This window comes from Empidonax traillii, unplaced genomic scaffold (genome assembly GCF_003031625.1).
Source record: "Empidonax traillii isolate 1590-97213 ecotype Southwest subspecies unplaced genomic scaffold, ASM303162v1 scaffold784:size441917, whole genome shotgun sequence".
NCBI classification, from domain to species: domain Eukaryota; kingdom Metazoa; phylum Chordata; class Aves; order Passeriformes; family Tyrannidae; genus Empidonax; species Empidonax traillii.
In genome coordinates, this window is record NW_020955977.1 from 319,402 (window position 1) to 333,354 (window position 13,953).

General features: G+C 40.5%; 1 protein-coding gene across 2 annotated transcripts in view; it reads left to right on the forward strand.

Annotated features, from left to right (window-relative positions):
• Positions 1 to 11,145, forward strand: part of ORC3 (origin recognition complex subunit 3) — a 32,986-nt gene extending 21,841 nt beyond the window's left edge. Inside the window, exons 15-20 of one of the 2 annotated variants that reach the window (XM_027901424.1) lie at positions 2,219 to 2,304; positions 2,786 to 2,883; positions 3,771 to 3,912; positions 8,174 to 8,290; positions 9,315 to 9,394; positions 10,572 to 11,145. In XM_027901424.1, the coding sequence (XP_027757225.1) occupies positions 2,219 to 2,304; positions 2,786 to 2,883; positions 3,771 to 3,912; positions 8,174 to 8,290; positions 9,315 to 9,394; positions 10,572 to 10,677 (629 nt within the window). In that variant the 3' untranslated portion in view covers positions 10,678 to 11,145. The remainder of the gene's footprint in view (positions 1 to 2,218; positions 2,305 to 2,785; positions 2,884 to 3,770; positions 3,913 to 8,173; positions 8,291 to 9,314; positions 9,395 to 10,571) is intronic. The other variant, XM_027901425.1, reaches the window with a different exon arrangement.
• The last annotated feature ends 2,808 nt before the right edge of the window (positions 11,146 to 13,953 follow it).

The window sequence follows — 13,953 nt, forward strand, 5'->3', positions numbered from 1 at the left end:
TGACACGGAAGAGTGATGTCAGATAAGAAACCGGACAGATCAGCAAACATTACTCACTAAATGTCTCATATATGTGTTTTGAGCATTTTAGCAAACGTTGCTATTGCTAAAAACATTTAACAAATAAAAAACCATATTGAAAGATAAATAGCAGCAGACTTCCTTATGATGTGGTATTTAGTCCAAACGTACGTGAAGTTCTTTGACCTGCACGTTCAGAGCTGGGACACCAAGGGCCAGTTGTCAGGGCCCTGCTGACATGCTGTGACTTGTCAAGCCTGTATATTTGGTTGTTCATGGTAGAGGACATATTTCAAAGTTTAGCAAGGCAAATGAGCAACAGCCTTGTGTCTCTGAGAGGCATGTTAACAAAAGCTGATGTATTCCTTCTGAAACAGGAGTATGAGGTAATCCAGCATTCTTCTGGAACAGGAATTTCTTTGCCTCCCCCAAAATATGGAGCAGCACTCCCTAGTGTTCTCTCCTTTCGAATTGCTTGTCATCTGGTCTGTTTTATGCATGTTAATTAAGCTCACTATCAGTGTGGTCCCTACCTAGCATTTGGACAAGTAAGCAATAAGCCACCAAATATTAATTAATATTTAATTAATTTAATATTAATTAAAGTAATCATGCAGTGCTTTAGGGTTAACTGAGCATCGTTTAGAAGAATTGGCTCTTGCCTGTTCCATGTATGTTTTTAATAGATGCAGTCATAGCAGAGCTGTGGTAGAGGAAATAGGTCAGCACTTTGAAAAAGCTGTGTATGTCACTGAAGGTACCAGCACTGAAGAATCTGAACTATGATGGAAAACCTAAAGGTTCATCTAGTTCGGCTAAAAAGAATTGAAGCAAAAGGCTTTTAAGTAGTTGGATTTTTACCTTGAGGAAATAAATAAAGAAAAACTACTCCGGGAATTCGGAGACTCGCAGAATTATAAAACAAAAAAGACTGTGTTTATTTTCACTTAGGATTTGAAGATGATTTTAAAACAGAGGTCTAATGAATCCATGAATCATCTTAGTTTGTTTTCAAAGTGGATTTAATCTATAATGGAAAAAATTAGAAGGGGAAGTTAAGATAAACTGTACGTTAATAGGTTGCTGAGTTCGATAACTTCTTACTTTATATATTTACGTGATTGTATTTATCTTTCATAGGAGTTCTCAGAAGTCTGCCAAAAATGTTATGTACCCAAATTGCCCATAGAGCCCTTAGAGTGAAAGGGTAGTCCAAAATACTATTTTTTTAAGGAACAACAAAGTCCATTGTCCTGACTGCATAATGAACTGAAAAACATAAAATCATGAAGCCTGAGGAAGCAAAATATCTTTATGTTCAGTCTATTTTGAGCTGAAGGATTGGGGGCGGGGGGGAAATTGGTGTAGTAGTGGAGAGAAAGTTTTCTGTTTTGAAGTCTTCAACACACATACAAATGTCCACAGGGCCCAGGAAATAGCAAATCATTCTATGTAGGTCACAAAAAAGCTTTAATGTATCATGATTGTCACTGCTGCTTGGAGCTTTACTTGTGACCTGTAGGTGGAACTTCCATCTACTGTCTTCTTAAGTAAGGCAAGAAATCTAGTTAGCTTTTGGCTTGATATTGTTTATTGCTCATCCTGGCATTGATGATGCTTTGGAAGTTTTTGCTTTTCTGTTTTCACCTAAAAATTACTAATAATTGGTGCAATTGATAACAAACATTATGGCTATGAAAATTAAATTTTGTTAATATAAATTAATATGAGAATAAAACTGGGCAATGAAATACCTTAGCACGCTTCTGTTTTGCTGCTCTGGTTGCAGTTCCAGGTCGCACAGGGAGAACTCATTTCTTAGTCAATGTTTTCCTACACATGAGAAGGGAGAAAATACAGTGTGTGGCATTTTGAATACTCCTAAAGCATCAGTAGTATCTAGTGCTCATATGTCCAATTCAAAAATGTTGAGAGTATGACCTAGGATAGCATAAACAGAATTCATGTGATGTGCAAGGCTTGTGCTGGATCAGGGCTGACTTGCCAGTTAGTTAATGGCTGTTGGTTAAGCTGCACTGCAGACTCCTTTTTTAACAAGGTGCAAGATCAAAAGCTGCCTGTGTGTGGGTCTGTGTGAACAAGTAACTGAACACTTGTCGGATTGCTTGGGTTAGGGGGTTTATGTAGGTAATCAGGAAGAGTTTACCCCACATATCAAACATCAGTTTTGTTCTAGTAGCAGAAGCTTTCCAAGAACAAGATGTGTCCGTATCATCACAAAAGGAGCTCCAGAAGAAGACAGACCTTTATCATCTTCAGAAGGTTAGGCCTGCACTAGGCTTTATTGACTAGTTCCTTAACTGAATCTTTTAAGATGTGATTGTTCCTGGTTAGTTTTTCCCAGCTTGCTGGAGCTCTGAGTAAAGGCTGTGTATAAGTGTCTCATCTTAAAACGGAATGAATAAGTGACAACTATGTATGTCAGGCCCTCCTGACACATAGAAAATTATAGAAAATATCTATCATAAACTAGGGTTTTAAAATGCAAAGTAGATGTTTTCTTTTTTTTTAACTTGTCATTTGAATATTGTGCCTAACATGTATTTCTTTGAATTTCCCAAACTCCTACGGGTTTGAGAACTGAATACATTGGCCTAAATAAAAATAACTGCACAATCACACTTTCAAACATCATCAGTGAAGACACGCCAGCAAAAATTAGTGATACATGTTAAACATATAGATTGTGTTCTTAGAGAATAACTACCTCCCATGTAGTTTTATGCACCACTTTTTTTTAAAGACTTTGTTGGAGTTGAAGGAATCAAGGCGGTCTAAGAAACTGACCAAGTTTGAAATGCTTCGTTTTGAAGTTGTTGACTATATAGACAGTCTTGTAAGGTGAGCTTTCCCATTTTATGTTCCTGCATTAGTTTGCACCATAAGTTACAAATGAAATGTTACTAACGTGTTGACTTGTTAATCTCGTTGAAATTGTGTCTTGGTCCTTGCAGAACGCTTTTTTCTGATTCCTATTCTTTCTTTGAAGGCTCTGAAAATAATCAGTAAAAAAACCCACCTCTTTTCCACAGATTAGTTTAAATAATTGGTATATGAATTCACCACCTTACTTTGGCTACAGAAGAAAAAGTTAAGGGAGGACTGGGTATACATAGCATAAAAAAGTCAAGAGTTTCTCCCCTAATCTTTGCTGATCTGTTCTACTTATGAAACTGTATAGATGTAAAGTGTGATATCCTGTCCATTTTGGGAGCTGTTTTGGTGAGCAGATACAGTTTTGGAGGCAGCTCTGTATTGGAAAATGTGAAAGGCTGGTTTTGGTGGGGGAAGAAATGAAGGCACTTGTTAATTATAGAGCGTTGGGCAGGGAGGGAGGCAGAGAAGCTAACAGAAGTGTGACTGTGCCGAGAAAAAAGCTTCAGATAGACAAAGATGAGCAGAGGCTCATCATTAGGCCTCAAGATGGATAAGCAAAATCTATGGAGTACATGACTGGTGTTAGCATTTTAGCTGCTGCCCTTATTTTTTAATTTGTCAGTGGCCCAGCTAGAGTTCTACGCTAAATCCATTAGATGTAGAGTTGATAACAACAGACTTCTCTGCTCAGAAGTTTTTTTCAGTGCGGTTCATATTGTTTTTTCAGAGATTTGTCAGACTGGTTGGGAAACGTTCATTCTTGTAGTCTCTGACTGCAGCAGACTTCTGTTATTTCCCTTAAGCTGAAGCTTGTGTCTCCCCCACTTTCCCCAAACCTCCTGCTTTTTCAGAAAATACCTTGTTCCTGCAGACCACAGGACTCTGCATGAGATACTGTATTTCAACACAGCTGCAGTTCTCCGTGGGCACTTGAATGCTGCCCCGAGGACTGCACTTCATACAGCTTTAAATAACCCACACTGGTACCTGAAGGTAAGAAACAAGTGAGTTGTTCGTGGTGCTGGAGTAGTTTCTGAAGGCTCTCCGTGTGAAGATGGTGTGCAAGGCTTAGTTTTGCTGTTTCATGAAGCTTGGCACTCATTCAGCTGTTTTGCAGAGAACTAGCAAGTGTTGATAAGCAACTAGGGACTTTGTTCAAAGGGTTAGGGAATCTGTCTGGCTGAAATAGAAATTCTGGAAAGAGCGAATCCATATGAGGAATCCATTTTCCTGAGTGTGGTCTAGTCAGAATATTTTTCTTTCTGCTGCAGATGTAGCTGAAAAGTAATTTTGTCCTCCACTACAAATGGGACGACTGTCCATGGGGAAAAATACAATGTCTGTTACTCTTTCCAAAGACTTTCTTTATAGGGCTGGTGCTTAGTCCTCACTGTGTAGATTAGCTGTAAGCTGAAGGCTCTTCAGGTGGAGTGATAACATGAAAATAGCTGAAATACAGCATATTGTTGTGTATTGATATCCTTTGTTTTCCAAGTCCAGGAAAAGGATTGTCCTTGATTTTATCAGCTGGCCCTGCCCTTTTCTAGAGGAGAAAAGCAGCCTGTTTTCCACTTTTTTCTCAAGTCAAACTCACAGGATGACCAAAAGAAAGAGATAGAGCAGGATTTGGAAAAGGAGTGAACATACATTTCTTTTTGTCTTTGATTATAGATGCTACTTGGAAGTTGTCCTTATGCCTTAATGTTTTTCTTAAAAACACAATTACAGTTTTGAAAAAAAACCTTGGTTGTAGCTGTATCTGAGTAATTATATGTTACTTGAGTCAAAGCCAACCCTTATCAGGAATCATACGTGATAAAGATCAGTCTTTGAAATCTACAGCCCGATTTGTACTGGGTTTGTTGGCACCGTGCCTTGATTTGAATGAGGGTTGTCGGTTTTACTGTGTGCAGGAGTTATTTCTAAAACCATTTACAGAGCTTATTTGTGAAAACAGTAGTTAGCAAGTGAGCTACCATTAAAGAAACCTAGTATGGACCTCAGTAATTTATATTGTTAGGAAACCAGTAAAAAATACAGATTAGGACAGCTAGCAAAATCTAACTGCTGATATGTTAATAAGTATCCTCTTTGATGAGTTGACAAGATTTAAATCCCTCTGTCACCCTGTACTTTGTTCTTTGACATGCTTTAACATACTTACAATGTTTTCTGAGAAGATTGTGAAGGTTTGGCATAGTTTCTAACAGCAGCAGTATTGGCTGAGTACCTTGCCTAGCATCTTAAGACATGTGAGTCAAATAAATATTTTTTCTTAATTGTATCTATGACTTCTGCATGGCTTGTGTGTTCCTGTGCCATGATCAGAGCGAAGTTCTCTAGAACTGTTCTTTCCGGAAGGCTAGGACAGAAAAGGGCCTCAGTGGAGTATCAGTGAATGATTAATATGTGATGCATTGCTTACAGGAATCCAGTCCAGTTATTTATTTAGCAAAATATTTATCATGAGGAACAAAAATCCAACAAAAAACAAAACAAAAAAACCTGCACCAAAACCGGTGTAATTCTGTTTTCACTGATACCTTGAAAATTCAGTAAGTTGTAACCTGGGATACCAGCTTCCTTATCAGGGAAAGAGGATTTGGTCCTTGGGATAACAACACTGATTCCAGAGCAAGGTAGGGGTCGGTCCTCTCTCCAGCTTCTAGGAACAGGGTCAGTCAAGAACACTCATCAGCAGTGTTCTGGGTTGCTCCCATTCCCTTCTTCCAGAAGCAGCACCTCTGTGCTGTACAGATGGTTTCACAACTGGCTGCTCATTCTAGGGCAGCTTCCTGCGTGTCAGTGTAGTTATTTCCTCGGGAGGACGTGGCTTGTGCTGCTGCCTCAGGAAGCTGAGGTTTCCCTGACGGCAGCTGCAGCTCCCTCCCGCTGTGCTGCAAAGACTTGGCCTAGTTGTCACAGGCAAGGCTGGAATCTGGCAGGTGCTGGGAGAGACCCTGCGGTGCCAATCAGTAACATCTGTTCTGGATCATTCTCAGCACTTATGTGTGGTCCAGCTGGGGACTAATTTCTACAGATAAACCTGCTCAGGAAAGTGCAGTTGCTCAGGAATTTGCAACTCTCTTGGTTGTGATAACTGTCCTGACCTTAAGACTAGAAAATCAATTCAAAATGTCCAGCAATGCCAGGCTGACACCTGGCTGAGTAGTAGGAAGCCATGGAGTCAGGGGCAATAGGAGGGGAAAAGAGAAAGGTGTAGAGTTACCCTTCTGGGCAGTGATGAACCACTAGATCTAGATCAGTCAGAAGGTATAACCTCATGTGTGCTGGTTAGTAACACAGGAGTATTTGAAACTCTTATGGTACGCCCCTGAATTACAGGCTGGTAGACTAATGTCTGCACTGTCACATTTTGAGAATTTAGCCACGTTTCTCTGAATTTTTCTGGAAACCGTCTGGACTGAACTGACAGACATTAACCTAATGTCTGGAACTTTTGTGTTCCTTGTAGAGTAAATAAACTTGAAAATTGCTTCATGTTCTGCAAAGTGTGAAATGCCTCATAGGTGCTAGTGTCCACATTGGATCTAAGTCTCACAAATTGTAGGAATTGAGATCTATGAAAATTAAGCTAGAGATTCTTGAGCAAAGTTATATTCTTTGCCCAGCCTTCTGTCATATCTTGGAAAGGATTTACTTATAAAGGTGTCATTGCTACAGGTTTATAACTTTCCCAAAGTAGCTCGTATATTTTACTAGCATCTAAAAGCATTTTAGAAAAAATTTCTGTGAACTGAATTTCTGTGATCAGTGGTTGTTTTCATGTTAAGAGGACTGACTCCTTAGAGTGCATGAAACTAAAATGAAATGCTGTAAATTTCTGCAGCTGTACCAAGGACTTCTTGCCTCTGGCTCAAGTGGCTTTTTTACTTCTCAAGTAAATGGTTCAGAGCTGATGACCTGTATCCGAGTGGCTGGAAAGCTGCCCGGCAGAAAAGGATCTGGGGGTGCTGGTCAACAGCAGCTGAACATGAGCCATCAGTGTGCCCAGGTGGCCAAGAAGGCCAATGGCATCCTGGCCTCTATCAGGAACAGTGTGGCCAGCAGGACTAAGGAAGGGATTGTCCCCCTGTACTCAGCGCTGGTGAGGCCACATCTGGAGTGCTGTGTTCAGTTCTGGACCTCTCAGTTCTGGAAGGATATTGAGGTGCTGGAGCAGGTCCAGAGAAGAGCAACAAAGGTGGTGAAGGCTCTAGGGAGTTGAGTCCTATGAGGAGCAGCTGAGGGAGCTGGGGTTGTTTAGCCTGGAGAAAAGGAGGCTCAGGGGAGATCTCATCACTCTCTTCAACTACCTGAAAGGAGGTTGTAGCCAGGTGGGGGTTGGTCTCTTCTCCCAGGCAGTAGTGATAGGAGGAAAGGCAATGGCCTTAAGTTGCACTAGGGTAGGTTTAGATTGGATATTTAGAAAATAGTCTCCCTGGGAAGGGTTGTCAAGCCCTGGAGCATGGTGCCCAGGGAAGCTGTGGAGTCACCATCCCTGGAGAGGAAATAAAACACAGGTAGATGTGGCACTAAAGGACATGGAGTAGAAGTGGCCATGGTAGTGCTTGGTTAACAGTTGGACCTGATGATCTTAGAAGGATTTTTCAACCTTAATGATTCTATGAATTCCCTGAAATATAGAATACTTTGTGAGAAATCAGACTTTTGCCTTTATAGGTGCTGAGTTTCAAGCCAGAGATGAATAATGGTTAATTTCAAACATAAAACTCAGAAGAGAGAAGCAATTATGCTTTTTTGTACATCTGACAGAAATATACTACCTCTTCCCCTTCCTTTTGAGGGTACAGGGGGAAGGGATACTTTTCTATTTTCTACATAGGCAAATCATGACTTGTTTCTTTTCCTGAGTCCACAAAATAGAATATTTCTCTCTCATATGTAAATAGCACTAGCAAAAGAATTGGGTAAAAGCGTAGTCAGATAACCACTCATTATAGTAGAGATGGTATAAGTGTACAAATTTATAGAAGGAGCACCAGGAGTGAAGTAGCTGGGTGGCTTTTTGTTTGCTTTTTTTTTTTTTATGGTATGTTTTCTTATTTTCCTGGTTTGTTTTTGTTTTTTTTTTCTTCTTTGTACCATCAGTTTGCCAATAAACACACAAAGGGTAAATGTTTGGTTAGAATACTTGCCATCTGAATTTCCTGAAATAGTTATAACTAGCCCTTAAAATTTATCATGATTAAAAACTGATCAAAGTTACTGCCTTCAATTTTTTTTTCATCAGAACCAAGCTTTGAAGTGTGATGGAGGAAGCATTTCTAATAAAGCTCCTGACATATGCATAGTGTATAAGCTTCATCTGGAGTGTGGCAGATTAATCAATCTCGTTGATTGGTTAGAGGTATGTGATGATGCAAACAGTACCTTTGCCTGATTTCAGTATTCTGATTTATCTTTTTTTGCATGTCTGCTTTTCTTTGGTGCCCCTTTTGACACCTTAGATCATTGCATACCTTGGTCTACAAGAAAACACAGTAACTCCAATCAGAGTCTTCCTCTATCATGAATCATTTCTTTTCAGCACTGTTACCCTGTGATGAAAATATTTTGCTTCTGCTTCTATTTTATGCTTGGCACAAGGTCACATTTTGTGCTTCACAAAATGGCTTTTCTTTGTAAGTATTCTGTGACGCTTTTCTGGAAACAGGCAACTGGGGCTCTTGGAGAAAATCCTTGTGCCAGGGAAGAGCAAAAAGGTCCTTCTAGCTTGATATCCTGTCTCATACTCTGACCAAGAGCAGGGAGAGTATAGCAAGAGAACACAGATTAATATGGTAATGTCTCCCTACCTAAAAAATCACGTTTTAGTTCTAAAGTTTCCTAAACTTGAATCATTCTTCTGTATTTTCTAAGCCTACCTGGATGACATTACCAATACAATTTTTAAGCAACCACAGCATCCCCTCGCAAGAAACAGTTCAACTACCTACAGTTTAGAGGATACTCCTTTTGTTTGTTCTGTGTTTTGTTTGCTGCTGCCTTGTTTGTGTACTGTATTTTCCTCCTCAGACTCCTGCTGTCCCTCAGTTTATAGATGTCTTCACAGCCAGCTTTACCTTTCTCATTCCCTCAGAATGTTTATTCAGTCTCACTTGAAAATATTTTTCAGTCCTGTGGTTTCTCTGAGAATGGGTCAGTACCCAGAACTGTTTTGAGATTTAAAATTGGAGGCACATGAGTTCACTGAGTGATGTCTTGCATTCTGTATTGCTTGCTCTTTTGATTGCTGCTGAACTGACACGCTCATAGAGCTATCATTTCAAGATCTCAGTCCTCCTGAGCGATGGCCATCAGCTCAGAGCTTACTATTTTATATGCAGCTGTCTGTGAACTGTATTAAATCTGTGCTGCTCTTCTCCTTCTAGGCTTTCTCAACTGTGGTGATGGCAGGTGAGGAACCAAATGCAAATACAGCTTCCTCAGACCAGATGGATGATATTATCCAGTATCCTTTCTCATTTCTCTCAACCTTGACATTTAAATGCTTAAAGGAACCATATGTTTTTAAAATACAGGTTCATGTGCACTGATAACTAATTTCAGAAAAAATACTACTTTAAACAGCCTTAATGGACTGAAAATGTCTAAGAAATAGATCTGCCGAAACAGTTGGGATGGGAATGGTGAGACAGGAGAGCAGCTTTTGTCCATAGGAATTGTTTGGGTCTGAAACAGAACCAAAAGTCCATAAAACAAGTTGAAACTGTTTGATTAAATCATCTGAGAGTTTGTATAGCTGCTGTATAGGGGTAAGGTATTACTGAGGAACAGATGGTAGGAGGGCTGTGACCTGGACAGCAGGTGAAGAAATAGAAACAGTAGTTTATTAGGAGGAAGATGAAGCACTGGCAGAGGAGTTGCTTATGAATGTGGTGTCTCTGTAGAAGCCTTGAGTTCTAGTACCTTAGGACAAAGTAAGAAGCAGAATGAAGGTTTTGTGGAAACTAATCAACTCTGATCCTGAACTGAAGAATGAGAAATATTTAATGGATGAGCATTAGAACCAAAACCCATGGCTACAGCAGTAGTGCTGCCACAGAGTAGAGATGAACAGTTGTACAAGAGGTTTAGAGGAAGGATATTTATGTGCTCTAGTACTTGGCTTTTCTTTACCATAAGGCCTTTCCTTTTTTTAGAAGCTCTACTGGTAATTAACACTCACAGTAAACTAAATTCTCTAACTCAGGAGTAAAAGCTGTGTGTCAGGAATGCAGCAAGAAAGCTATAGTGAATAGTAAGTAAGGAGGAGGAGCTGTTTTATGAAATCTCAAAAAAAATCTCTATAATTATCTATCTTTCCTTTTTTTTGTCTAGAGGCATGAAAGTATAGATTCTTCTGAGACTCCACAGAATTAGTATCTTTGTCGGCTTTAAGCTTCTCTGAGCAGTGGGGAAAGGAACTCTTCGTCACCACATTGTATGCAAGTAGCAGAAGTACTGATTAGGTTGAAGATTTGTGCTTCTGTAGGCAAATCATGCTCTGCCCTTATTTCCGACAATGTTATTGTGCAACATGTTGTGTAATCCGTGCTTGCCGTGACTTAGAAATCTTCCCCTCCTAGAGAGAACTCCATCAATGTGTCACAAAAATCGTACTTGGTTTCCTTGACTGAAATGTGCAGCGCTCGCTTTATTCGAGCTGTTTCTGAGCTGGAGCTCTTGGGCTTCATAAAGCCCAGCAAGCAGAAAACTGACCACGTAGCAAGGCTGACATGGGGAGGCTGTTAACGTGCCCCCAAGGTTCTAATAAACCTGTTTTTTCCAACACTGCAAGGGCTGTGTTCTCACTGAACCAGTCCTCCCTAACTTTGCTACTGAGTCAAAGTCAACAGTGGCTGAATGTCGTGAGATACATTCCCAGTGCCTGGGCAGGCTTGAATAGCGATGTTGTTTTTTAATGCTCATCCTCCCTGTGCAATGTACTGGACTATTAATGCCCATCTTCCAAATACTGTACTGTTGTGCCAGTTCCAATCTTCTCTGATGTGTGGTATTTAACAGTACACTGACATAACTCAGGCTAGCAAGCCAAATGGACAACACTGGCTCTGTAAGCTACAGAAGTGATGAAGCAGTATTATTAACATGCTTTTAAGCTGATAGGATTTGAATCATTATTATAAAATGCCTTCCAAATCCTTGAACTAGATTTAAAATAAATAAAACAAGTATGCTAAAAAAGACAATGAACTTCCATGTTCAGTCTCTGTTGTATGTTCTTCAGAACTGGCCCCTAACTCCCTAGAAACTGCTTTTTGAGGAAGAGAAGGGGACAGAATAGTTATGATGATACAGATTTTTTGCTCTCTGAGAAGAGCAAAAGTGAACTGTTTAAATCATCCCCTTTTTCTAGTGAAGTTGATCAGTACTAGCTGGCTTTTGCTTTAAGGGTAACCTGTGCCAGTACAGACCAAGTGACCACATGGCATTCATGCGCGTTAGAGGAAGGTGGTAAAATCCACACCTAAAGCACACATGTAAACCTCCCTCTTTGCCAAGAATTTGTGCTGTAGGCAGGCAGAGGAACAGCTGTGTGAAAGTAACTACAGGCTGAGCACGTAAAAGCACTGCTCACATGACAGATCTTCGACGAACCTTCTCAGCCCAGCCTTTTTTCTTGACTCGGTTTGGGGAGCAAATGTTTTTATGCTGATGTCAGCATCCCTTGTTTTTCAACCATGGCAAAAGCCTTAGAAACCAAAGGGGAAAAGCTGTGTTGCCCTCCAGAGCAGCGTGTCTGCCATGCCCTGATAAACCCTCCGGAGGAGGGCTGTATTCCAGCAGTTTTTATGGGTGGGGACTTCGGCTCAGCCTTAGCACCTCCAAGGACCTCACTTAGGGAGGTGTTCAGAGTTTGTCCCTCCCAGACTTCAAAGCTGAGTGGTAATTAGTTTACTGTAAAAGACTTTATGTACCTCAAAAAAACTTCCAGACATCCTCAGATGACAGAGAGGATTACAGGGTTCACTTTCCTTCTGAGGCAGTGAAGTGCTGCTCTTCAAGCACATGTTCAGCCACCACTAAACTCCAGATGCTCCCACTTAGTCGCAGTGGCACTTCAGCCTGCTCAAAACAACTGAAAATGATAGCCTGGAGCTCTGACGACTGAATCACTTCCATAAACCAGATCTCACTAGGAGGGGGGAAATCCTATTACAAGAACCAGTAACTTAGCAGGCTGTTTCCCCAGGAATCTACGTAAGATAGGTCAGGCTTGTTTTAAATACCTTCAGAGAGGGTAGGAGTATTTTCCAGTCACTCTAATGGCACACACAGCAACATGTCCTACTGCGCTTAACGGAGGGCCTGGTTCTAAATGTTGCCGATTAGTTAGGAGGAGGATGAGGCTGAGTTTATCAGCCTTTACACTGCCTGAACACACACCCTGGGAAACAATGACGATAACTCAAAGAGTGTTGAGTTTTTGGCATCTCAGTGGAGCACTTCTAAAAGTTCCACCAAGACACAGTGGTGAAGAATTCCAGTGTTCTTCCCTGCAGAGAACTAAGCTCAGGGACCTGTCCCATAGCAGTCTTTGTGTGTGAGGCTCTCCAGCAGCAGAGAGGAAAGCGAGCTGTTTCTGTGGAAGGGAACGCTGAACAGCCCCTGTCCTGAACCTCACCCATTTATCTTGCAAAGGCACTTGACAAATGAAAGAAAGCAGAACCAAATTCTCTCTGATGTGAAAGAAGACAGGGAGACACCAGCTCTGCAGCACAGCTGTCCCCTGCCACCTCCCCTCTGCTAACCTCACACCACCTAACTTTCACACCCCTGGAGGGTAAAACATTCAGAAATAAAGAGAACCCAGCCTCGACAATGTGTGGCCTTTAATCCCCAAACGTGCAGGCAACATCATATTAAAACAGTAAAATTAATAGTTAATGGCTGTTTCTTCCCTTTAACTAATAACATAAATTTTTAAGGTTAAAGTCACATTTGCTGTGCTACATATGGTTTCTCAAGATCAAATCTTTAATTCCGTACTTGGCACTTAATACTGCAAGATGTATAAAGACGTAAATTCAGTAAAATTATGTAGGAAGTACTGTGTAATTTCATTTTCTTCAGCAAGGAGGACAGGAAGATTGAACAGTTAAAAACACAAACTAAAGAAAACTGGTCATAAATTTTAGTTTGCCTCTCTTTCTTCAGATGCAGGACTGTGTAGTCAGAGTCCTACCTGCCAGGAAAGACCTTAACATCATCACTGAATCTGAAACCAACATCAGTAACAGCTTAGACACGCTTATGTATCTTTGCTGAAATACAGACACAGGAGATTTCCAGTGCAGAACTAAAGGTTAGTTTCTACAACTGTCTGCATAATGAGAACATGTTCTGCAGATACTCTAAGGAAACCTCCACTCTCTCCAATGTTCACTAAAAACAAAGAGACCAAAAGAAATAAAGTGCCAATATCTGTAGTAGCTCTGAAAATGTAACACCATAAAGGTTCTGAACTGCTAACTGTATCATGTTCTTACATAGTCACATCTTTCAACAAAACTACTGCCAAAAATGAGGCCTGAATGCAAGTGAACACTTGTTTTAAGTTTTCAAACTCTTTTTCTCTACTGTTATAGATGCTGTTCTTTGACACCTCTTTACACTACTGCACTATTTGTTTCAAACATAAACTCCACAGGTTTTCCCCTATCTCAGAGCCTACAACAGAATAAATTACAAGAATATGCCAAGTGCTGTAAAAACCATTCATTCTCACATTTTTCACCACTGAGAATGACTTAAAAAGGTCATGAGCATAAACTCTTAATACTTCACCAGCCTCAGTTTTTCCCTCCCCTCTGTGGAATAGGAGAACTTAAATCCTTCCCAATTCCCAACTCAGAAATGGAGAGTGCTTTCACAAAACAGTTTCTTAACAGAACCTGCTACATTTCATGCTGTTCGAGAGTACACAGGCAAATCTCAAACATCAGCACACAGGATTGCTTGAAACTCCTTCCTTTGCAACCTTGAAAAATGCTGAACCATTTTACA